We start from the raw sequence: 24,800 nt of genomic DNA, 5'->3' as shown, positions 1-24,800 counted from the left end.
ATAAATGTACAAATTAACGAGATAAAGACATCAGACTGGCCCTTTTAAGCCTCCAATTTCATAAGCATGCCTCATTAAACATGAGCAGTAGCAAGGACACAAGTATTTCAGGAAAAGAACTTGGAAAAAATGGGGAAAATTCTCCAAGAACAATGCTACATTTGTACTCCCAAATAACTGGGGCCTTCCAGCTCTCAGTTAACACCCTCCAGGGTTTGAGAAAGGATAGATCTGAAAATGCAACACTATATATAAAATAAACATACTACCAATAAATATATTACTTCTATATTCAAAATTTTATAATTTATTTTAATTATTTAAATGACTGGGGGATGAGACTCAGTCAAATAACACAGTAGGAGCTGATGGCTGATGAGGATGTGTGACTATCAGAACTCCTTCATCTCCCCCTCCCAAATGATGCTTCAGCTGAAAACAACACATGAAGGATTAAAACACCAAGATTACTGTGTTCATCCAGCCTTTTTTCCATCTTTGAGAAACTATGTCCTACACGGAATTAGGCCAGTAGGTAAAACCCCCAAGCAATTGCATTAGGCAACATATCCAGTACAGCATTTGTAATTGCCAAGACACCCACAGAACTCAACATTTACAAAGAGAGCTTTGCAATTTGAAGAGAATAATATTAACCAAAAAAATATTCCAACACATGCAAATAGTATTTTATTAGATACAGTTGTAAAATAAAACTTCTGAAATGATCAGCAAGATAAAACTCTAGAATCTTCTGCTCTGCACCTAAAAACACCTCCCTCACAATTTCACTACTGAATTTTTTATCATCTCTCTTTAACTAAATACAGCTAATAATAAACACATAAATTAAAAGGTTTTTTTCTAAAACTAAGTCCTTGTATACTTCAAAGTCTCAGCTTTGTGAAAATACTCTAAAACTACTGTCAAGCCCTATTAAAACCAGCTTTGCACAAGCAGTTTACCTCTGGGTAAAAGCTTCCAACTTTTGATGCAACAGCTATTTGACTCTTTCAAACCTTATCAAGTGAAGAGTAGGGCAGCTACACCCAAATGTGACCAGTCAACAGCTAAGAGCCCACCCATTTATGCAACAAAGGCCAAAAGATCAGAAAATATTCTAATACAAAACATTTTGCGTGGGACACTGATTTTAAGGTTTCTGAATAGCCAATCCTGGGGATGGGAGGCAGCACAGGAGAGACCCAACCTGAGCAAATTATTTTAATTACACTCTCAGACCAGAGCAGCTCCTTGGTGCACCTCAGCATCCAACCCTCTAACAGCTGAACTGGCCTGACAGAGAGCAGACACTGCTCATCAGCAAACAGCAGAACACCCTGGATGTACCAGAGCTACTGCCCAAATTCTTCACTCACACACTCGCCTGCTGCAGCAATGAAAACTGCCCACACAACCTAGCAGAAAACCAAGGCAGATGAAACTCATGCCTCTGGAATGGCAATAAATTTAGAGCAGTTGATTTACTCCAAGGGCTCAGCTCAGTGGAAAACTACTTACAGTAAAATGTGTTTACTACAATCACTTGAGTGATTATTAGAGAGGACAGAAATCTACTTGGAATTTTTTTTTTCCTCCCTTTTAGAGTGAAAACCACTGGAAAAGTCTGAACAAGTCTATTACTACAACGGAATCATAGAAAAATAACAGAAATAAGTGAAATGTTTTCTCCCAAAAAGAGTAGACCAGTGTAGCTGGCAGCTTGATTCCTGTCTCATAAAAGAACACACATTCTCCCCTAGAATAACCCAGAGCACACACACTTCTCTATCTTTAGAACAGTCATGTTGAAGAAGCCCATGCCTAAGCTCTCCTCCTCTTCCCCCACTTAAAACTGAAGTAGAACTTTGAGTATAGGAATTTAAACATCAAGGAAAAAAATTAAAAATTAAGTTGAGCAAATTCAAGTACTAGCAAATTCAAATACTAGCAAATTCTATTTAAACCACTTAGGTCTACTAAATATTTAAAAGCAAAGCCAAAACATTAATTGCAAAATTACACACCACAAATACTTTGTATTTATCCAATTTTAAATGGCATCTCTTCACAATGCTCTATATTTCTCAAGGCAAGTACATGTTTGGCACAATCTAGCACTGGCTGACACATACAAAACAACAAACATCTTCATTAGAATCTAAATGTGCACTGCTCTAAATGTTACAGTACAAAATACCAGAATGGGAAAACAGAACAATGCAATTCACTATACAGAAACTGAACATGAAAATATTCTACCTACCTGTCCCAGTCTTCATCTCCAGCTCTTCTTCTCCAAGACCTTTCTGCACCAGGCTTATCAAACTGATCAAAGTCATCATCTGTAAAAAAAAACGTGACTACGTTAAATAATTCTTACTGAAATTGAAGCACAGAACAGAAGTCTCCAACTAGCTAAAAGTTACAAAATGATGTGTTCATTGACAGCACCGGGTACACTTTGGGAGTATCCTCCCAAAGATGTGCAAAATTCACAGAGCTCTGGCTCTCCATTTATTCACAAAAGTCTTACATATTCATATAATTACCCAATACACCTATATAAATGCATACCCCCACTTTGTATTAAAATGTATTAAAATGAGTCCAAAGTTCTTTTTACGCCTGCGCAGTCTCTTGACTGAATTAAGTCAGTGGGCTTTGAAATGGGTCTGTGGTCTTCTGAGATCACAGTGACCTTCCACTTCTGCCTTGTTGGCAGGCTTTGGACCCCTTGGCCACAGCTCAAGTTTCAGGGCCCAGGTGCAGGTCACAGTTTCTTCATTTTCACAATAGCTCCAAGTATTTTTCCTGCTTCTTCAAACACAGTAAAACAAGTAAGTGATTTATATCTTAGTCTTAACTACTCTATCTGCTAATAATTAACTATTTCACATTATTTCTACTCTTCTTGGTATACTCTTGATCATTATAAATTGTTTTTATCCTCCTAACTAAATCTAGCTAAACTCTTAACTCCTTCAATTTCTTTAAACCTTTGATTCAAAATGAGAGTTTGCCACAGCAACCACACAGATGGGATTTTCTTGGTGGGTGTGGGGTGTGCATGTTGTTTAGAAGATGCAAAAATACCTTTTTCTACTTTTCAATTAACATGAAGAAAATAGATGAATACCAGCATAGAATTATAGAATCATTAAGATTTGAAAAGACCTGTAAGATTGCCAAGTTCAACCATCAACCAGCTCCACCACCATGTTCACCATTAAACCATGTCCTCAGTGCCATATCCACGTGTTTTTTGAACCTTTCAGGAATGATGACTTCACTTCCCTAGGAAGCAGCCTGTTCCAAAGCTTTATAATCCTTTCAAATATGTAATCTAAACCTCCCTTGGCATAACCTGAGGCAATTTCCTCTCACCCTGTCCCTTGTTACCTGAGGGAAGAGACAGACCCACCTAGCTACAGTCTCCTCTTAGGTGGTCCTCTCAGAGAGATAAGGTCCTCCTGAGCCTCCTTTTCTCCAGGCTGACCCCCAGCTCCCTCAGCTGCTCCTTGCCAGACCTGTTCTCCAGACCCTGCACCAACTTCCCTGCCTTTCTCTGGACACACTCCAGCACCTCAGTGTCTTTCTTGTAGTGAGAGGCCCAAAACCGAACACTGGATTTGAGGTGTGTCCTCACCAGTATCAAGCAAAAAGGGAAGATCACAGCTTTTGCCTTGCTGGCCACACACATAAAACCAAAATGGCCTTCTTGGCCACCTGGGCACACTTCTGGCTCATGGTCAGTCACTATCAAGTGACATCTCCATGCTTCAACAATAAAAAAACCCAGAATGCACACAGCTTTGCCTTTTCTCACTGTTGCAACAAGGATCACCAGAGGGAAACAGAGCACGAGCTAAATCACTGGCAAAATGTGCCAGTGAAGGTCATTCCAGGAACAGCAGCTCCCCAGAAATGCATGAAACTGAGGTGCAGTGGAGGTGATTCGGCATCATCTGCCAATCTTTGCTTGTCTTGGAGGCCACAAACTCATCCAATAACACTGAGCCTGCAAAGGCACTTGGAAAATAGGAGTCAGCGTCCGGACAGCACAGGGCAGGTCAGCAGCAGCAACACAACACAGAAGTCAGGTGGAAAAACCATCAGTCATCTCAACTGGGGCAGTAAAACCACCAGAAGTCACTGAAGATTACACTCTGTACCTAAACATGCCCTTGCCTTCCAAGAAACAACTGCTGCTCCACATTTCTCTCAACAAATACCCTAATTTAGCCCACCACTTCCTCTTGCATAGCTTAGTTTGCAAATGACAATTTTGCTACTTAAAAATATAAAAACTTCCATTTCTGTGAGAATATGCAAAGGTCATTTGCTCTGTTCAGACATCATGTTTTGTCACATGGAAACTGGAAGCACATACCCTCATATACACTCAACTTCCACTCTCCCCTTCTCTCACTACAGCCCAACAGAGAATGTACACCTGGATTCACTCTCTTTTCACACATTTTAACAATTTTGGTAAGAATTCAACAAGTAGACAAAAGTTATGCTCAACACAGAGGGAAAGCTGCTGCAGTTTAATGACCTGCAAAATACAGGAGGTCAAGCAATCCAACCCTTGCAGTCTGACACTCTGAATTGGGATCACTGACATGCCATAAATCCACTCACTCCCCTGAGTCTATTTGCATTCAACTCCTTGACCAAGTACACTGTCAAGGAACAACTGTTTTATTCAACTGGGGGTTTTGTTTGGTTGGTTTCTTTAATAAACCTCCAAAACCAAATCTGTCTTCAGCTCTTTACACTCAGCCCAGTATCCTTAAGTGAATATTTCCCATATGCAATGACAAACCTAGTCACTTCTCACTTCATTTTATCAAAATATCAGTGTTAGTGACTGATGGAAGTTTAAAAGAATGTAAAAACATTAAAAAGAGAAAATCCAGATCTTGCAACATCACTATATTAAGAACATTGAAACCAGAAATTTAAATCATAAATAGCTATGAAAGAAAGAGTGCTCGCTCGGTATGAATTATGATGCAAGTGTGGCAACTCTTATTTTGAAACAGTAGCTAGAAATAATTCTCCTTGATGAGGCTTTCTCCTTTACTATCAACAGGTATGTCTATATTTTAATTAATCTTTTATATTTAACTGATTTACATAAGCTAAAACCATTGAAAACAGTTGTTTAACATTTCTCTGCTCAAACATCTATGTATTGCAACCTCCTATTCCAATTCCTATTTTACTCACAGAGGAAAACCAAACAAATACACAAGTATTTCCCATCTTTCTCTTGAACACTAAATTAACTAATTCTGTGGTCTCTGGGGAAAAAAAAAAGCCACATTGCTCTCTCTGTGGTCACTCAAAACCATGCTGCAGTGCCTGTCTTAGTGCACTGACATTTTAAGGGCACAAATATCCTACACTGACACTATTCTTACAGCTGGATTACAGTAATCCACTGACTTGATGTAACCACCACCAAAGATAATTTTTTAAGGTAAAATAATTGGTTTGGCAACAACCCAAATAACAAGTGTCCACATATTGCCTAACACAGCTCAAGACAATGACCACAATGACCACCATCAGGAAAACAGTAAATTCTTTTTAAGCTATGCCTGCTTGCAAGATATATTTTTTCATGCCAGGCACCCCTGTAGCACTAGAGCTGCATTATAAACCAAGAGCACTTGAAGATCTGAGCTCTTAGCACACAATCCTTCCAGAGATGGACCTTCACATCAGCCAGGTTTAAATCTAGACAACACAAAATTACACACCAAACCCTTCTCTCCACAGCACAGTGAAGCACTTTTTGATACAACTCAGGGTTGACTTTTCCAACCCAGGTGTTTCAAGTTTCACAGCCATAAAAATGTTTTAACCTATTACTGCTGCTCGTGAAGGAATTATAGCAAAGGACAGTCCAAGTTCCTGGCAAGTTTCTGAACCTGACAAGTGTGGACCTGAACTCTCACCACTCAGCCAACATCATGAAACCCCCACGCTCCAGCTCTTCCAACCCCTCCAAATTTCTCACATCTTATTTCTTATTTATGAGCAACTTCTACCAAAATTCAGAGCTGAATCACATCCAGCAAAGCTCTTTGCCCAAGTGCCCTCTAGCAGGATGCACACAAAATCCTCAAAAATGACTGGTCCATTTGCCTGTAGTGACCACACCTTGCAAGAAGTGCTCCACACTTCCCCTTCAGCTCCCTGTTCTCATCTCTTCTCTCTCCATCTCAACACACATAATATAAAGATCTTTGGAACAGAAGGAGACAGCTTTTCTTTTTTATGCTTATTTGTTCTGTTTCAGCTGACACTGACAATGAGCATTACAAATTATGCCATTTTGACATTAAGGACTGTCAGAGCCCAGAGTAGGTTGTAGTTTTCCTTTAGAAAAGGAGGTCACAACGGTCACACACCTACAAACAGCATTCTGTGCCAGCTTTATTAGTGACACAGCAGCTCTGAAATGAACTCAGGCCTTGCACCTGCAATGTGATGTGATACCTAACAGTCCTCACGAGGCATCATTTTCTCTCCATTTCTGAAACCACACAGACTCTTATTTTTCTTCGACCTGTCTAGGCAATAACATCATAAAATACCAGTAAATAATAATCAATGTAACATTTATAGCTGCTTCTCCTTGAGAAACCTGTAAGTCAATGTTTGTGTCACAGGTGGTTAAATGCCTGTAAAACATTAACTTGTACAGAAATAAAACCACTCAGCACCAGCAGAGTTCACAACCACTGAGAGCAACAGCCAGTTGTTTTGGTTTTTTTTTTTTCAATAATTCTCAGTATTACTGTGTGGAAGATAGTAGGAAAAAAAATGGATGGTAGAAATCCATGAACATCAGCTTTTAAAGCATTAAAATGTCTATGGCAGGGAAGAAGTTCTGTATCTCTTCCAGCAGTCTCGGTGCAGCCGTACACAGCAAATGGTGCTAAGACCCACCAGGCGCTGGCCACAGCTCTTCCTCCCAATTCCAGGTGCCCATGGCAAAGCTCACCAAGACCATGTTTGTGCATCAGCTGGGTACCAACTGGAACATGCTGATAGGTGATCTCTAAACACATTAAGACCCCTCTAATTTCCAGGCAAAACTAGTAAGGAAAACAAAATAAATCCACAGCAAACCAAAGGAGACCTATCAAACACCAAAAAAAAGCATTAATTGAATAAGGAAGCAGAAGAGGCTGGTTATAGAGGGAAAACCCAAACCAATCCATCACTTGGCTCTTCCTACTGCAGTTCTAAGAAAATCACCGTGATCCAAGGGGCAAGGAAGTTTCAGGATGCTGCAGAGAAGGACTAATGCTGGCTGATTTGGCAGACCAACCTGCCATGCAAGGCTCTGGCCAGCTATGAAGTAAACACAAACATACTTGGGCCTCACACTGAAAGGTTCCTATTTTATTGATATTTATGATATTTACCCTGGTGCTGCACCAGCAGTGATGCAAATCGTTCCATACAGCTTATGTTCTGGTTCTATGATATATGGCCAAATATATTTTTTCCTGTTCTATGAGAACAGATCATCCACACCAGAAATCCACAAAATGCAACCCTCATTTATTCTCTGGCTGTGCTAATGGCAGTTTCTAACTCTGTGGATACCCCTCCAATAAAATCCTCACTAATTTTTTTGTGTAAAATGGAAGTCTTAAGCTGCACAGTTAAGTCTTACAAGCGTAGGAAGTGAATCAGCAGAACACTGCAGAGCTCTTAACATCTTAAAATGGTACTAACAGCCTAAAAAGGTAGTCACACATAGCAACTGTTGCTACGACGGAGTATTTTACTGCAGTGCCATGGCCAAGACTTCTGGAGTAAGGAAAACATTTGACAACTGCATTTTTAGTCCTCCCAGACCTACACCTGAAAGCTTTCTGGAACACTAACCAGGTGCTGTCTCATAAACCTGAACACTTCAAAATTCTGTGTTCTGGTTTGCTTCAGCATCACACCTTCATGAACACAAAGCTTATTATTGTAGCTTTAGGCACTGAAATGACACTGAAGACTTCTCCTTATCATGGAGATGCCACAATGATCCTATAGGTCAATGGATAAAAAAGTCCTATGTACTCTTTACCCAACAGGTCTTTCAATGAAGTCACTAAAACTCACTGCTGTCGAGCAAAATAAAAATAAACCCAGTAGCATTCTGTGATAGGTAAGGGAGCTAGTAAAAGGAAAAAAAAAAAAAGAAAAAAAAAAAGAAAATAACAGAAAATTAGAGGCGGAAAGGTCATTTACCACATGAAAAAACACCATTTCTCTGTTCTTCAAATAATACTGAACATAACAAGCCCATCTTGCTCTATCCTATTCAAAACACTAAACATGACAACTTGGCAGCATTTCAAGAGCAAGACTCCAGATTAAAAACTTTTTAGCAGATTGTCTTTATGTAATAGCATATTTCTACAAAATATTTTTCTTCATATTTCATTGTTAAAGGTTGCACAACACACAGGAATTGTAAAAACTTGATTTTCAGCACCTGAGTACACCATGTAGAAACAGCTGAACAGTGAACTGAATTTTGGTATCTCTTGCTATGCAACACAAAATAACAGGTTTCATGAGCAATGTCTGTGCCTGTAGCACAGGCTGGCAATGTAACTGTACTCAGTTTAACAAAAACTTCTGGTAACAAATCCTGACAGCATCCAGCAGAAAAAAACCCATGAGGTCAACAGGAATTTCTGAATCCAAGTCTGTGCCACAAACCAAACACTTCATGAAGCCCACTACAAATCTAGTCCCACTTATTACAAAAAAAGAAAAAAAAAAAAAATCAACCTTTCTATACCATCACAGAAATCACGTTCGGTCTTACTAACACATTATGCACAAATACACCACACAAACAGTTTAGTTTATCTGTTCAGGAACAGATACCAGGCAGCCTTGATATTGGTAAACAATTACTCATAGAAGCCTTGAGTACTTGGTGACTAAGTATAACAAGCTAACAATTGCCTAACACATTCCTCAATTAGTGTATTTCATGTTTTGTTTCCAAATTATTCCTATAGATGAAGTTTAGCTTCCTCAAAGAAATAAAGAAAAAAAAAAAAAAAAAGAGTAAGTTTTACAGGAAAGAAAGTATTTTTATCTTCTTATAACCAACTTTTTTTTTAGCGTTTGTATGCAAAGCAAGTCACTAGCAGTATGCAAGATCAGAACTAATTATGATATGCTGTCTGGAACTGAAATTTTCTAATCAATGCTTGAAATAAACAGGGCCTCTTCTTCCTTTTCTTTTTTAATTAATAAACTACATATAAACCCAAACCCACCAAGTCACAAAAAAAACCCAAACTACTTTCAAGCAAAAAGTATTGACATCCAAAGTCTGGCTGAACTAGAAAATATATCTGCTTTGGAAAATGGAAGTGCCACAGTCCTTGTTTTACAAATGCTGAACAGAGAAGGAAGGCCAAGAGTTTACATGAAATCCACATGAGCTTGGTTCCCAAATGGATTTGGACACTGATGAGAAACTGCAACTCTCCAGAAATTCTCCAGCATCTTTCACAGCAACCAAAAGTTATACTTAAAACTGAGGCTGCATCACAGCACAACATAACACAGGATGAATCACAAAACTTACTTGGAGGTTTTTTGGTCAAGTCTGTGACAACCATCACCTTAAATTATTCTGACAACAAACTCTATGGGATCTAAAAATCTGAGGTTTAGTATTTGATATAAAATAGTTTGGCCTGGCTTTTGTAAAAACAACTGATACCAAGGCTATGTTTATTTCAGATGACCCGAAAAGAGAAGACATTCAGAAGAGTGAAACCATGTCAAAAAAGCAGAGAGATTAAAAATTGCTGTGTTTAAAGGACATCTCCCTACCTCAAGCACAATGCAGTACCATTGTTTTTTGGCACTAGTTCTTAGTACAATACTAAGTACAACACAAGGGCACTAGTTCTTGGTACACCCCTGAGCATATTATTTCATGAACTGTAAACTTCATAGATCACCTAAGACTTGGAGAAGTTTTCATGTGTGCATCACCTAGACACAAATGCAGAATCTATTTTCTGGTCCCTGGAGGCCACTGCTGAATAGCCCAAAGCACAACAAGTTCAACTGAATTTGTCACACTGGACAATTTCTACTGCATCCTTGGACAGTGATCCACACCACACAGAATGCACCACACATGCTGCGCTAGCAGGATCAGCTTTGCTCCACTTTTTGTCATCTGCTTCACAAGAGGCTTTTAAAGCCCTGACATTGCTGAGAATGCAACAGCAAACCTCATACATGCTCAAATGAAATGAAGCTGCTGACAGCCTCAGAGGTAAAGAAACACCCATTCTGCTACTCTCAGTGCAGGACTTCCAGCAGGAAGGGACATATCTGTCAATGGGAGCCTCTCCAACTCCTCCCCCACTCCATCCCATGTCATGCCTCACAACCCCAGGACATCTCCACCCAAAGTCTTCTAGGCCACTGATGTTCATCAGAAGTAAACTAATCTGAAAAGAAAATTTACAATAATTTGCCCTTACTGCAGTATGGCAGACAATGAAAATATTCTCCTTGCTTTGTTTTGAACATGGTTTGTTGTTTAACCTGTAACCATCTCTCCCTAAATGAGACTAATATCTAGCTGCACAGTGACTGCAGTAAATATCAAGAAAAAATTTCAGCATCTATACAAAATGGTTGTTACCTTATATGATCATTAAATCATGTAACAGTCCAGGTTTGAAGGGACCCTCCAACACCACCTGGCTTCCCATGAAAAAGGGAGCCTAGATGAGATATTTTATCATGCACCCTGTCCAAACACATCCTGAAAGTCTCCAGTAACAAAGGTTCCATCATGTCCCTGAGGCAATTTTTCCAGTGACTGATTATTCTCCCTGTTAAAAGAGTAATTCTTGTAGCAAGTGAAACCTCTCCTGGTGCAATCTGTAGCCATTGTCCCTTGCCTGTTCTGCATGGATCCTTGTGAAGAGAAAGCCTCCATCCTCTTTGTACTCATGCTTTAACATTATGTTACTCAATATTCAGTATTTCCTCTGGTTCTGTTTTTGTATGCAAAATTGGAATGAAGTTTGAGAACCACTGCCTTATCAGTGAACAACTATGAGCCCTCAAGGTCCCTCATCACTAGCACACTCACCTCGACTTTTCATGTTTCAACATGCAGCCATTCTAGAACTTCAAGCATGTTGAATCAGGCTGATTAGCTAAAGAATTTGCAAACTATTACGCAATTGTGAATTATTTCCAGAGACCTCACAGACCATCACTTCAAAACTTTCTAGTTTGTGAAACCCAACACCAAAAGAGCCTTAACCTTCATCCTTAGAAAGCTTTGCTGCATCAACATCTGGTCACAAAAGTACATGTGAATGCTTTATTCTAAAGAATCACACCTGTATTCCCCCAAAGCTTTAAAGATTATAAATGACTGATGAGTGCACACATGCTGTCCAACAGACACATCACCTTCCTTCCATCAAATACATTTAAATGTTCAGCCAATGCAGACATTCCACATTTCATTCTCAGTTCTGTAACATACACTTACAGAGGACTTAAACTTTAATCTGCATCCTCAAAGCCAAAACTATTTAATTTTATCAGCTGTTATGCTACGTCATCAAACTAACACTAATTTATATTCCTAATACCTATTTTGTACTATTTTACCAATCATTAGCTTTTTTTTTTTTTTTTAGAAAACAGTGGGGTGCTGTTATGTCCATATTTTAAAGTCTTTTACTCACCCCAAAAATTCAAAAACTAAATCCAAAACATCAGTTTCTACAGTTAAAACTTTAAATAATCAAAGCCACTTTGTTCAGAGCTCCTTTCGCATGCTATCACTACTGACTTTAGATAGCAGTCCCTTTCCAAAAACAGTTGCATATTCCATTTCTGTAAGTTCTAGGTTTTTTTGACTGGGTTTTAAAAGTGTATTGAACATCCTCAACCAGGAATGTTCCCTGAGCAGTCACGTGGACATAAGTGTGTGACCTGTGGGTTCCTCCATTCAGCAAGTGTTGCACCAAGACTAAACAAACATTGTCTATATGGGGGAGGGATCAGATTTAAGTGGCCACCATTTATTGATGAGCACAGTGTGAACACTGAACAAACAACTGCTTGTGCCCACTTAAAACAAAGGGGTCCCAATTCACCCTTGGACACAAATGGAACTACAGAACAGCAACAAAAATCAGCCTTGAAACAGCAGTTTCACCACTTTGTTGAAGGTTATGTGCTGCAGCACATGCCCTTGTACATGAAAGCACGTTCATTCAACTTGAAGCAGGTTAAAATATGAGAATCAAAATGCTTCAAAAGTGAAGCTTTCTTTAAATTACTCCATCCTCATAATACCACAAAAACTTCCACTTAGTACATGAATGGCAACCTTACTTCCACATCACAAGTGGAACCACAGATCTGAACCACAGAAATTAACACAAAGATTTTTCAAAGTAACTCCAATATTGCAGTATATTTAACACTGCTGTAACAATGCTCAAGGTATTAAACTATTTGCTGTTTTACTAGTAGTGCTGTCCTTCCTAGCCTTATTCCCAAACTCAAGTCCTAAATTTGGGAATTTCTTCGTAACATTTACCTTTATGTATGGCAAGACTTCCCATAAAAACGTAATTATGTTTATGTGCCTTGTTACCCATCAAACCAACATGGAGCACAGTCAGACCCCTCAGCTGAGTGAGCACTGAACCAATCACCCCTCTCCTCCTCGACAACAACTTACAGAGACTAAATCACCAAAAACTTTTGTACAGACAAGGACAAGTGGGTCAACTGACCACTCCGCTCAGTCTTTATCAAAAACTGCTACTCCTGATGAAACCAAGCACAGAAACACACAAATCCTGTTAACTGTATCTCTCCCGAAGACTCCGGAAAACCCCTGAAAGACTTTCTTTTAATCACCCAACTAAATATTCTCATTTTAAGGTTTGTTTAATCAGAACCACATGGCTGTCTATTAAAATGCTGCGCGTAGAGGTGTCTGTAGTCACGCACAGTGGAACAAACACCTGAGAGTCTTGGAGTCAAACACTGACTTCATTTTACACTCCTCAAGTGAGATATTCCACTTCTGCATAGTCTATGAAATAAATTATAACTACACCGCAGATTAAAGACGTGTTACTCAAGCCACACACCTGTACCTGTAAAAACTGTGTGAAAAAATACCTGCCATCCCTAGAGGTGTTTAAAGAAAGGCTGGACGTGGCACTTCGTACCATGGTTTAGTTGATACGGTGGTATTGGTCATAGGCTGGACTGGATAGTCTCAGAGATGTTTTCCAACCTAACTGATCCTGTGATTCTGTGAATATCTTTCAATAAAACCCACTCACGTTCCCCGAAGGCCCCGCACCCGCGGCGAGGCCGCTGTCCCTCCGGGCCCTGCCCCGCCGAGCGGCCACAGCAGCTCCCATCGCCGCACGACGCCGACGCCCAGGACCGGAGCGGCGCTCCCGGGAATCTGCGGCGCCGGGGCAGCTCCTGCTGCCCCCGATCCGCGCCCCAGAGCCCCGACCTCGCGGGACGCGCCGCCCCCGGCCCGGCCCGCGGCAGCGGAGGCGCCTCCGCCCCGGGCAGGCCCCGCAGGAGCCCGCGGTGCCCGCACCCCGCCGGGCGCGCCGCCCGAGCCGGCCCCGCTCCCCCGGGCGCGGCCCCCGAGCACCCACCTGCGCCTCCTCCCAGCGCGGCAGCCATGGCTCTTCGCCCGGCCCAGGCGGCTGCGGCGGCGGGTCGCGGCAGCGCCGCGGTGCCGCCCGCCGGAGCGGCGGGTGCCGGTGCCGCGGCGAAGGACGCGGGCAACGGGCCGGGAAGGGCTCGGATTCAGCGCCCGGCGGGCCCCGCTCCCGCCGCCGGAGAACAACAAACTAGCACAACATGGCGGCCGCCACCGCTGTCGCCGCCGCGCTGCATCCTGGGACGGCGGCGGACCTCGGTCCCTCCTCCGCCGCGGGGGCGGGCGGGCGGCGCGCGCCGCTGGTTGGTCACTCCGGCGCCCCCCGCGCGTGCGCGGGGCGGGAGGGCGGCGCGCGTGCGCGGCGGCGGGGCGGGCGGGGCGCGTGCGCGGGGGCGGCGTGAGGGCGGAATGGCGGCCGGGGCGGGGCACGGGCAGCGCTCGCTGTGCCAGCTGCGTGCGGGGCGGCCGAGCTGGTGCAGGTTCCCCTGGCCTCGACAAACAGGGGGAGTGGAAGGGAGGGGCTCCCTCATGGGGGTCTGTACATGTCTCTTGCGGACGTGGGTGACTCCTCGTAGCACCGCTGAAATGCGCGGCTCACAGTGAATCCCGGTCTCAGTTGGCTTGGGAAAGACCCCTGAGATCATCGAGGCCAACCCGTGACGGAACACCAGCATACCAATTGCACCGCGGCACTGAGTGCTGCGTCCAGTCTTTCTTTAAACGCTTCCAGGAGCCGTGACTCCTCCACCACCCTGGGCAGCCCATTCCAATCTCTAATCGTTCATTTTGTCCAACCTAAACCTCCCCTGGTGCACCTCAAGACTATTTCCTCTTGGCCTATCGCAGATTGCTTTAGAAATGAGATCGACTCTCCGTTGACCACTCCTTTCAGGTGGTTGTGAAGAGTGATAAGGTCACCCTGAGTCTCCTTTTCTCCAGGCTGAACACCCCCAGCTCCCTCAGCTGCTCCTCGTCAGTCCCGTGCTCCAGACCCTGCACCAGCTCCGTTTCCTTTCTGCGGCTCCAGCGGGTCCCATGTCCTTCCTGAATGGAGGTCCCAGAGCTGCACACATGGGCTGTATTGAGGCTCCAGGAGTCACAGGTCCGGCTTGGACCACCGAGTTCAGCTGCCTGTTGGGTGACAAAAATGCTCACGAGTTAATTAATTAAATACACCGTGAAGGGGATGGGTCAGGGTGTGTTAGGGAGATCTGTGGTCCCCATCTTTCAAGGCTTGAGCATGCAGGGAAGTTAACCCATGTATTAATTGAAGTGAAGAAGTTCAGATCATGTGGTTCTTGCTTCCCCACTCAAACCTCACCCGAGTTCTCCCTTTACAGGTTCAGAGTTACAACACGCTCAGTTTAGTTCACTGCAGGCTGCGAATCCCTTCCTGCTGGCACTCCAAGCACTGCCCTCCTGGCTGCTTGGCTACTTGCTCCCCTCTCATTTTAAAAGGACACAGTGTGACTGCTGAGTATATCAGTTTGGATCACTGATCAGAAAAGTAATTACCAAAAAGTTTCCCTTCCAACCTTCCTTCCTGACTTCTCCAAGTTTTAACAGGGAAATCCAGACTTTTGCACAGGCCAAGTTAAATGCAATATAAAATTATGCCATGATATAAAACAAACTTCTAGGTTATGCTACTTGTAAGGAAACCAAATCTGACCTAAAACAATTTAATGGAGCCTACTATAACAAGACTAGTTCAAGTAAACGGCAAAACTTTCCCAGGTGGACAAGTCCTCATGGAAATAATTAACAATGTTAGTATTTAAATTATCAGCGTTATCTGATTAAACCCTCGCTATGAGAATAGGGAAGTTCTCATGTCACTTTGTTCTGTGCTCCCTGCAGATTTGTCTCTACATTGCATTTGATCTCATTTTTCAGGTTTTCTTCACAACCATTCAGCCAGAGGTTTATTCTTTATGTATTCCTACAAACTCACAGCCAAATTCTGCCTTTAATGTGGGAAACAGGCCATCGGTAGGTGATGCTTGCTGACAATTTAATGTCTAGTCCATCAGTCCAGCTCTGATTGCCTGACATGGGGGTGATAAGTGAATGCAACTACCACCAATGGTAAAAACCCATGAGGATTGCAGTGGGGGGCCAGGAGTTCACCAATTGCTTCTTGGTATTGATCTTTCTTTCCTGAAGCTGGTTTGCAATACAAAAAGGTTTCCTGGCAAGGGAAGGAGTTTCCTGGACCCTTTAAAGGCTGTGTGGGGCAAGACTCAGCCAGGCTCAGCTGCAGCCTTTTACAAATCACAACTCTCTTGTCAAAATTCTCTGTATCCCTTTTGTTTGATGCTGGGAAATTTTAAAATATAAACAGTGTTCACAACGGTCAGCTTTGTGGAATTCAGATATGTAGAGGAGTGCATTTTATGGATAATTTATGCTCTATATTTTTGCTCATTTTAATAGCAATTTTTTTGACTGAGAGTCCAAACAGAAACCAATTTACCATCTTCTTCACAGACCAGTTCAATGTTAAAGAGGAATAACAGGACACTTAACTATTATTTTGTTAATATACAAACACTTTAGCCACTTTGCACAGCTCTGGTACAAAAAAAGTGGCCATTCCCAGGTGTCCAAACTTCAGCAGGTGTGAAACAGGGACCTAAATAATAATGACAGAGACAGGTATGGTGACTCTACTCACCTTCACTCAGAACTTCCTATGAATTTTCAAATTCCAGGAGCTATACATGCTCTGCATTTTGTATAAAAAGCTCCAACTTTTACTCTGTACTACCTACGCCATGCTATAAAATGCAAATGTCCTCCTGTCTTCTCGGTAAGTTAACATAGAGCTTCTGGAACCCATGAGTTAAAAATATTTTAGGTGAACTAATCATCATCAGTTTAAAAAAATACTTCTAGAAGTTCTGCATGAATAACATATTTGCCTGTGTATCTTCCAAGCAAATCTTGTTGCAGTCAGGAATGCAACAGATTGTCCTGCAAAGGGATTAAGGATACGACAGAGAAAGAACTCAAGATCCAATAATCCTGGTTGTGCATTCACTGCATTACTGGAGCAGGTTGTCAACTTCACCCTGATTCACATGCTGCATTTCCTGCCTCAGATTTCTTCTTTTAAACCTTTCAGTAAAAATTGTTGTGTCCTCACTTCTCTACATTAACCTATTTCTACAGTAATAGTCATTATCAGTTTTATTTCCAGTGGGTTTGGATGTTAACATTTTCTTTTCAAAATAATTTGTAACTTATTTCTGGAGCAGACATAATCTTTTTAAAAATCTTTTTTATACTTAAATCATTATTTATTTTTGCACTCTAGAATGGTTAAAGTCAGTCAGAAATCCAGTACAGCAACCTTCCAAGTTTAATTCTACTAAACACTTGGAATTAATATAAGGGTGTTTAGAACAGTGTTGCTTCCTAATTCCATAGACGAAATATACTTTTTACTTACTTTTGAACCACAGTTACCTCTTTGTGAGCTTGCTTTCTAGTCTGGCTAAACCAGACTGAGTTTTCACAGCATGGCAGGCTGGCCCAGATGGGCGATCCAGTCTGGGTTTGGCTCATAACCTCCTTGTGCTGAACCTCTCAGTGACACCTGACATCTTCCATCCAAAGTTAAACCTGTCTTTGGGTGAAGTCCTCCAAACCAGACACTTAACAGTTCCTGGGTTATTTCAGCAACATCCTGTGATGCAGCAAATGTCCTGTCACACCTGACAGGAAATTCTGGATTTAAAGTGTACAAATGAGAGGTGCAAAAACAAATTTGCTCTTTTGTAGGTGTCACTGGGCCTGATCTATGACCTGTTGGCAGTGCCAGCAATCATAGGAGGCAGCAGTACCTCTTGAAAGAGAGACACAGATGAAAGGTGCTTTCCCTTTGAGCCAATCCCCTGGAAGGGCAGAGGCAGATTAGGAAATTTCAAAGTCTTAAAAACTAATAAATGTACTGAAGGAAAGAGAGCAGTGTGAGGTTTATAACAAAGTATATGAAAAACACTGGTGATAAACCTTGAACAGAAACATTTCTGAGTGTGTTACAGTCCCATGACTAAGTATAGTTTCAGGGCTGTGGGCAGCGTTCATGTGTATCCAATTTTGGTTTCACTGTAATTTTTCTTTCTGTTTCCTTCTGCATTCTTGTTGCATAGTTATCCCCTTGTTGCAGCTTATCTGCCTTGTAGTCTGCAATCCACTTGATGCATCTTATTTCAACTGTAATTTCTTCAGAGCAATGTGACCCTAGGACCCCTTAAGCAGCTGCAAGGGTGGAGGACAGGAGAGCTTGTGAGCTGAGAAATGGCCTGAGCAAGCAACATCTCAAGTGTGTTATTGTTGTGTCACGTGTGGAGTCCCTAGAAAGCTGGTCAACCACCAAAGATCAAAATCTCAACAGAACACATACCTTGTTGTCATGTAAAATATATGCATTTTTAACAGCTCCAACTGGCTGCAGGGAGGTTTGGGCTGTGCTTTGGGTTCTGAATAGAGAGCAGCACTCAGAAGCCTGGGTAGTGCTCTGGACCCCAGTGTTTGCAATATATTTTAGGAATCTAATGAAAAGAAATCAAGAAACACCAAGGAAATCCAAGTGTTAAATGTTTCATAGTGTTTTATTTCTAATTTTTTTTCAGTCTGGATGCTGGAAATCCTACTAAACTTTGCTTCATTTCACCAGGATCCCATCTGGTGTCAAGGAGAGCACATGAATCAGAGTGAAGTTGACAAATGTAAGGCAGCTCTTCCTTTCAAGAATGACTCAATGTAGTGGATAATGTCTAAGATCCCTCATTCTTAGGTAAAGGGAGTGGTACCCCATGATAAACATATCAAAATAAATAAAGGAGTGTTTCCCAAGATTTCCTGACAAGGAGCCAATGTACAGCACTGTTGGCCTTGCCCAAATGCAGAGCTTTGGGAAGAGCTTGCTTTCTCTGGACACAGGCCAGGCTGTAAAAGAGCAGAAGGACATGTGATGGCTCTAGGCAAACCTCAGGGCATCACAAGGAACTCCTGTGGCTCAGATTCCTGTGACCCATACCTGTGAGCAAAGCACGGTGCTCTGTGGAGCCCCACTGAACATTGTGCACAGGTACCAAATGTCAGCACTTGTGTATGAACTTCCAGATACGAGCTCATGTTCCTAAGAACTCCTCGTGCCAGAAGGCTATAATCCCGTTAAAAGCCTCTGGGAACTACTGCAATGCAAATAATAGCAGCAATAATTAGCTCTGCTTTAATTGATACTGTGTATTCCTCAAATGTCAGTGAAAATTTGCTTTGCTAAGCCAACAACTTCTCCCCTGGAACTCTGCTGTCTTTACCAGAATTACACGAGGGGTGAGTTTGGATCATTGTAGGTTCCTGGCATAAATTATCAGCTGTTGATTCCTTGCCCTTTAAAACTTGGCAAGCATACAAGAAGAGTTTGCCAGACATGCAAGAACTAGGTCTATGCATTTATGGGTAAATCCTCTGGGACTATGCACAGAAAGGAGTACAATTTGCTAGAAGTAGCCAGCTGTGAAATCCAGGAACTCCTGCACACAGCTCCAGCAACTTAGAGCATATTTAGCCTGGCGTCAATACCAGCGGTTCCTGGAAGCAGTTTTTGCACGCTCAGCTTTATGAAAGCAGAATGTGATAGCAAGGAACCCTGTAAATGTGTGGAGATGCTAAATTTACAGAATAATCCTAATGGGGGGTGATTTGGAGTTGCATAATCTAGAGTCGGTTTATGGTTTATCCCAGTGGCTAGGACCTGTCTCTGTTTAACGTTGAGAGTGCAGGTCTGAGCACATCATTGGCATAAATTAGTAAAGATAACGCACTCCAAAGCTCTCAGCATCTTCAGCATGAACCACATCCTCATCTGGACCTTACTGAGCACCTGACAATTTTAATGTCCCATCCTTCATGGGCAGACATCTTACTTTGTATCACTGATACCGCTCCATGATCAGATGCTCCTCAGGGCTTCTTTCTAAGGGCAGGATAAATGTTCTGTGCCTCTGGTTGTATAAAGGTCAGAGATAAGCTCGTTGTGTAACCTCCTTCACTGAGTTACATTAGATGGGCTGAATGGTGCCTCTTAGCTGTGGGAGACCTCTCTTGGTCAAAGTGAAGGGAAATAAATCCCAGCCAGAGTCTCTATTTTTATAATACTGAGCAAGATTAGTGCCGCAGTGGATCTCAAGTCCAACGTTTTCCACATTTACCAGAGAAGGACTCCTGGCTTGGAGAGCTTCAGTGCATTGCTACAGAGCCAAGCCATTTCTGTGTTTGCTGGGCCTAATGGGTAATGGGTTTAGGCTATAATGGGTAGCTTCAAAGACTCGGAGATACAATGCACCTGATTTTATGGGTTTTCCATATGTACAAAAGTGTTGTTGCCAAACAGACTCAGGAACAGATCACTATAGCACATTACTAATAAGCCAATTAGTGAAATGAAGCATTATGACTAATAGACTGCTTTATGCAAGTATGTTTGTGTAGAAAACAATCATTTGACCTGGGTTTACATTCAGGAAGACCTTGGCAGTATGATATGTGGTGATGGTTGCTATAGCTGTTATTGATCAGTTTCTCTTTTCATCCTGATATGTGTGGATTCAAATGTAACAAGTGATGTGAGCCTTAATGAACACAAGGATGCTCAGGATTTTGACCTTATCATGTGTTTTTTTCAGTAGCTACATTTGATCCACAGGTTTTGCAACACCTTCTAACATTAACTTTGGTTATACTATTTTTCCAATACAGTCATTAGCAGAACCAGTATTTTATTTGGTCCAAAATCCACATTTTTTTTACATTCAGCTAAATTCCTTACAAGGAAGAATGATAGAATTAGGGCTTACGTATCAAATCAGTTTGATTTGGGAACTTTAATTATCTAGTTGATCCAACAGATTTATTTAGCACAGCCTATACACGTTAAGCTGAGTACCTTTTTTTGTAATGAATTCCTGGCAGCCCAGGAACACGTTATGGAACATGAGCCCTTACAGTGGGCTGAGGTACAGGGAACCTATAGAGATGCATTATCCAATGCACAGGTTGAAGTGCTATCTTGTATAACAAATTATTGACTTCATTGTACATAGTACTGGGATTTAATTAAGCGATAAGGCCCATCATAGCGGCCCTTTATCTAGCAGATAAGGATTTACCAAGCTTACCCAAGAGGTCTTTATCTGAAAGATAAGAAAAAGGTACATAAGGTGCCTTCTGCTTTTAAATCTTTAATTGAAAGACCTTATTTTTTTAAGTTCTAGGTTGTTTTTTCTTCATGACTTAGTATTAAAGATTCAGATGGATTTTTGTGAGGGAGGTTGTAGTAGGGAGGAATGTTACCAGTCACCTTCACTGTGTGAAATTAATAGGATTTATGTCATTTTTATTCACAATATACCAGCTCTCAGATGAAGTAGAAATTTAGCCTCTGATTTTTCCAGTGACTTCATGATCCCATGGCCATAAAAAAGATTAATTCATTGACAATTTCAGAGAGTTGTAATTGTGATTATGTTGTGAAGTTTAGGAAAAAATGGGATTTCACAATACACAAAAATGGAGGAAAAATAATTTAAAGACAGTTCTTCTAATGACTGTGTTGTCAGCTAAGCTAAATGATGCCTAGTCCTTTACCTATGTGATGTAAGGATATGTAAGCAGAAAACATATAAAGAAATTAAAGCTAATGCAAAGAACTGGCACTTAGAATGAGATTAACACCCTGGAAAACACAAAATAGTACTACTGCTAATGCTCAGTAGAGAAAAACAGAGTAAATTCCAGAGAAAGGAGAGAGGAGCATATGTTTTTTATGAGAAAGGCACACATAAGGGCTACTGCATGGTTGAAAACAGGACAGGATCTTTGGATTTAGCTGATTTAATCCCTAATGTTACAGGCACTTTTTAATAGAATCGTTTCATAAAGGCTCAAGCTCTTTTTGGGAGTAGCTGGGCTATTGCCTCCCCCTCCCTTGGAGGAAGGCTGTTGTGCAACATCCGTACACTCATAATTACCTGGCATCTTCCAGTTTACAGTATGACTGGATCCCTGGCCAGTCCATACTTGTTTTTTCTTCCCTGCTGATGCTATCTTTTAGCGTAGTGACATTTCTTCCTTCCCAGTGTTTTTTATTCCCATCCTCATGTAAGCCCAGACATCAGTCAGCCTTTACCACAGTACCCTCCTTGGGCCATTCTGTCCTTGCTGGTCCAGAAGTGACAACCACCAATTGACTCTGTGCCCCTTCTGGGACCAGGGACGTATCAGACTCACTGTTCGTTCCACCTCAAGTTGCTTTGTGTACGCTCTGTGAAATTCTCCTGAATTTCCAGGCATCCAAGAACCTAAGCTGCCACATACTGGAAATTCAGTAGGTTACTGCCCAAAGCAGTTGTCTACCACATAAATTGATAGCGTTGGCAGCTCTGCTTGTGAAAGACCCCCTGTTCCCCAGATTGTTAATCATCCTGCTCTGCACCTGTTCCAGCTTGAATTCTTCATGCTTGAGCAAGGGCAGTAAAGCAGAGTCTGAAGGGATCAGATTGTATTAGAAGAGCTTGGAGCAATTCAAGCCAGGACCGAGTAGCAATTATAATGAGAGATACCCTCCAGGTTACACGAGAGGCAAATTGCCTCAGCGGTGAGCAGAAGTTTGCAGTGCTGCTTAGAGCCTGTTTGTTCAGGAACCAGGGGATTTCATTTCCATTGTTGACAATATGACACCTTTTATGGGCAATTGATTACCATTCTTAAAAACTATCTGGCACAGAGGCAATAAGTGAGTGGAAAGGTGTGAATTAAAATATGTACACAGCTAAAGACGATCACTCAGGTATTTACTTAGATCTGAAATTCCAGCTGCAAAGCTGGTATTATTCTCTATTGCACCAACTATCCCCCAGTAATTGCCCCATGAGCAATTTTACTGTGTCTTTTTACTTATTTATTTGCAACTTTGAGAACTGATTGAGCTTTCTGCTTCTGAGAAAGCTATAAGTAGGGTCCCTTCACTTTAATATACCCCATATGGAGTTTCTTCACATTGGTGTAACCTCTCATGCCTGCAAGTCTTTTAAACAGGTTTTTGCTGCCTCATACTCCAGAGAAGCCAATGAAGATTCATCCACTGGCTTCAGCAGAATAACTTTCCCACCACACACTTCATGTTTATTTCACTCAGAAAAAGATTTTGTCTGAGTGTTGCCCACGGGCATTTCTGTTGTTCTCTTCTTCCCTGACAACGTGGGAACAAATTCAACAGCCCTTCACTTACATGTATTTAAAAATGAAAATTATTTTGCTTAGTACATTTGAATGGTATCTTATAAAAAGGGATATTTCTTCCTTGAAATCACACTCCAGCAGGAGCTGCCCCAGTCAGCAATGTGTGCTCTCTCTCTCTCTGTAGTTGTTCCATTAAAGTAGTGTGAAAGCTACAACTGTGTGTCCACTGTCATTCTGTGTTAGAAGTCAGGGGTAAGGTAATGATATGCAAGGTTGATCCATCTCTAATACTTTCCTTGGAAGTACAGTTCTGCCATTTCTGCTGTCAGCCTGTATTTTTAGAGTGCAGAGAGTGCTGCATGACTTGAAAGCAGCAGTAGGCAATTCCCAGTTTAAGTCTTAGATATTTACATATTTATGCTCACTTCAGCAGAGTAAATATGCTATGAATAAATCCTATTATGTTTGAAACTGTACTTACAGTATAATAAAACCACAGTACTGTGGTGCAAACTCAGGTTTTATTTTGGCGTCAATATGAACATAAATTTTGTAAATTATATATTGTTAACATTACAATCATCATCTAAAAGTAATTAGAATACCTTGTATCATGTGAGAAAATAAGGAAGAAAAAGTCCTTTAATCTTTAAACAAGAACTGAAGGAAAAACATTGCCTACAGGTAAAACAGTTCTGGTAGAAATGGCCAGTCCACCAGGGGTGACTCTATAGCTGTTGCCTTTGTTATTACTGTTTTTAAGTTGTGTGCATCTGAATGTGCCATCAAATGCAAGAGATTTTTTTTTTCAAAGGGCATTGCCAGGTATTGCTGATACAATGCCATGATGTTACATGTGTCACAACCATATGCTGGTGTTGAATTCTGGAGAAGAGATCATTTGATACCTACCAAGATTTCTTAGAGTTTATGTTCTGGAAAAGGTAGTTGGCTGCTGCTTGTGTTTGTGGGATCCCTGCAGCAGTTATTGCAGCATTATGCTAAGATGAGGAATCCCTATCAGAAAGGAAGCAGTCTTTTCTTGTAACAAAAACCCCAGCCAGAACACCTGCTTTGTGTTCTGAGTCTTGCTACCAACCTATTCCATGACCTTCCTCAAGACATGACACCTTCCTCTGCTTTTATTCCCTTCCCATCCTCCACATGTATGTTGTGTACTCTTCATAATATTACCATCCAAAGGAATTTAAAATGCTTTCATTATTTCAAAGCACTGTGTGTGTGTTTGTGTGTGTGTGTGTGTGTGTGTGTGTGTGTGCACAAATCTTTACACCAACATCTCATCAGGTAGACTCCTGAAGAAACCAGCAAACTGCTCACTGTAGGAAGCTCTGTAGTGGGCTCCACATGGTTGCTTTGCTTTGACAGCTTGACCTCAAATCCACTGAAGTAGAAGTGTTTACCTCAGCACAGACAATCCCCTAATGTTTGCCAAGGGCCTTTTGGTAAATTCAAAGATCAAGTCTTGCTCCATCTGCTAGATGGTGTATGAAGACTACCCATCTTAATTGGAATAGTCATAGGATTTTCCATGGAGTATTTGACAGCATCAATCTAGGCTAAAGCTTTCACATTGAGGGATGACCTGGATTGCAGAGGGAACTTCCAGGCTCAGAAGCAGACTCAGAGAAGCTGAAAGTGTATCACTTTTGTGTATGTCCTCCTAGTGCAGGCCATGAGAAGTCTCTTACAGAGAACCTGAATGAAGGAAAAGGAGTTGAAGGACTTGTGGAGTAAGGAGAGTTGAAAATAAAAAAGGTGAGGAACTAGAAAAGCT

At 41.6% G+C, this 24,800-nt stretch overlaps 1 protein-coding gene across 5 annotated transcripts in view; it reads right to left on the bottom strand.

Annotated features, from left to right (window-relative positions):
• Positions 1 to 13,831, bottom strand: part of RBM33 (RNA binding motif protein 33) — a 102,418-nt gene extending 88,587 nt beyond the window's left edge. For all 5 annotated transcript variants that reach the window (XM_053967297.1, XM_053967304.1, XM_053967319.1 and 2 more), the window contains exons 1-2: positions 13,743 to 13,831; positions 2,267 to 2,345 (exon numbers count right to left, since the gene is read on the bottom strand). In XM_053967297.1, the coding sequence (XP_053823272.1) occupies positions 2,267 to 2,345; positions 13,743 to 13,770 (107 nt within the window). In that variant the 5' untranslated portion in view covers positions 13,771 to 13,831. The remainder of the gene's footprint in view (positions 1 to 2,266; positions 2,346 to 13,742) is intronic.
• Between the last annotated feature and the right edge of the window lie 10,969 nt (positions 13,832 to 24,800).

The sequence above is a fragment of the Vidua chalybeata genome, chromosome 1 (assembly GCF_026979565.1).
Source record: "Vidua chalybeata isolate OUT-0048 chromosome 1, bVidCha1 merged haplotype, whole genome shotgun sequence".
In the NCBI taxonomy this organism is placed as follows: Eukaryota; Metazoa; Chordata; class Aves; order Passeriformes; family Viduidae; genus Vidua; species Vidua chalybeata.
Note: the sequence above shows the minus strand (reverse complement) of the source record. Positions and strands in the feature narration are given on the sequence as shown.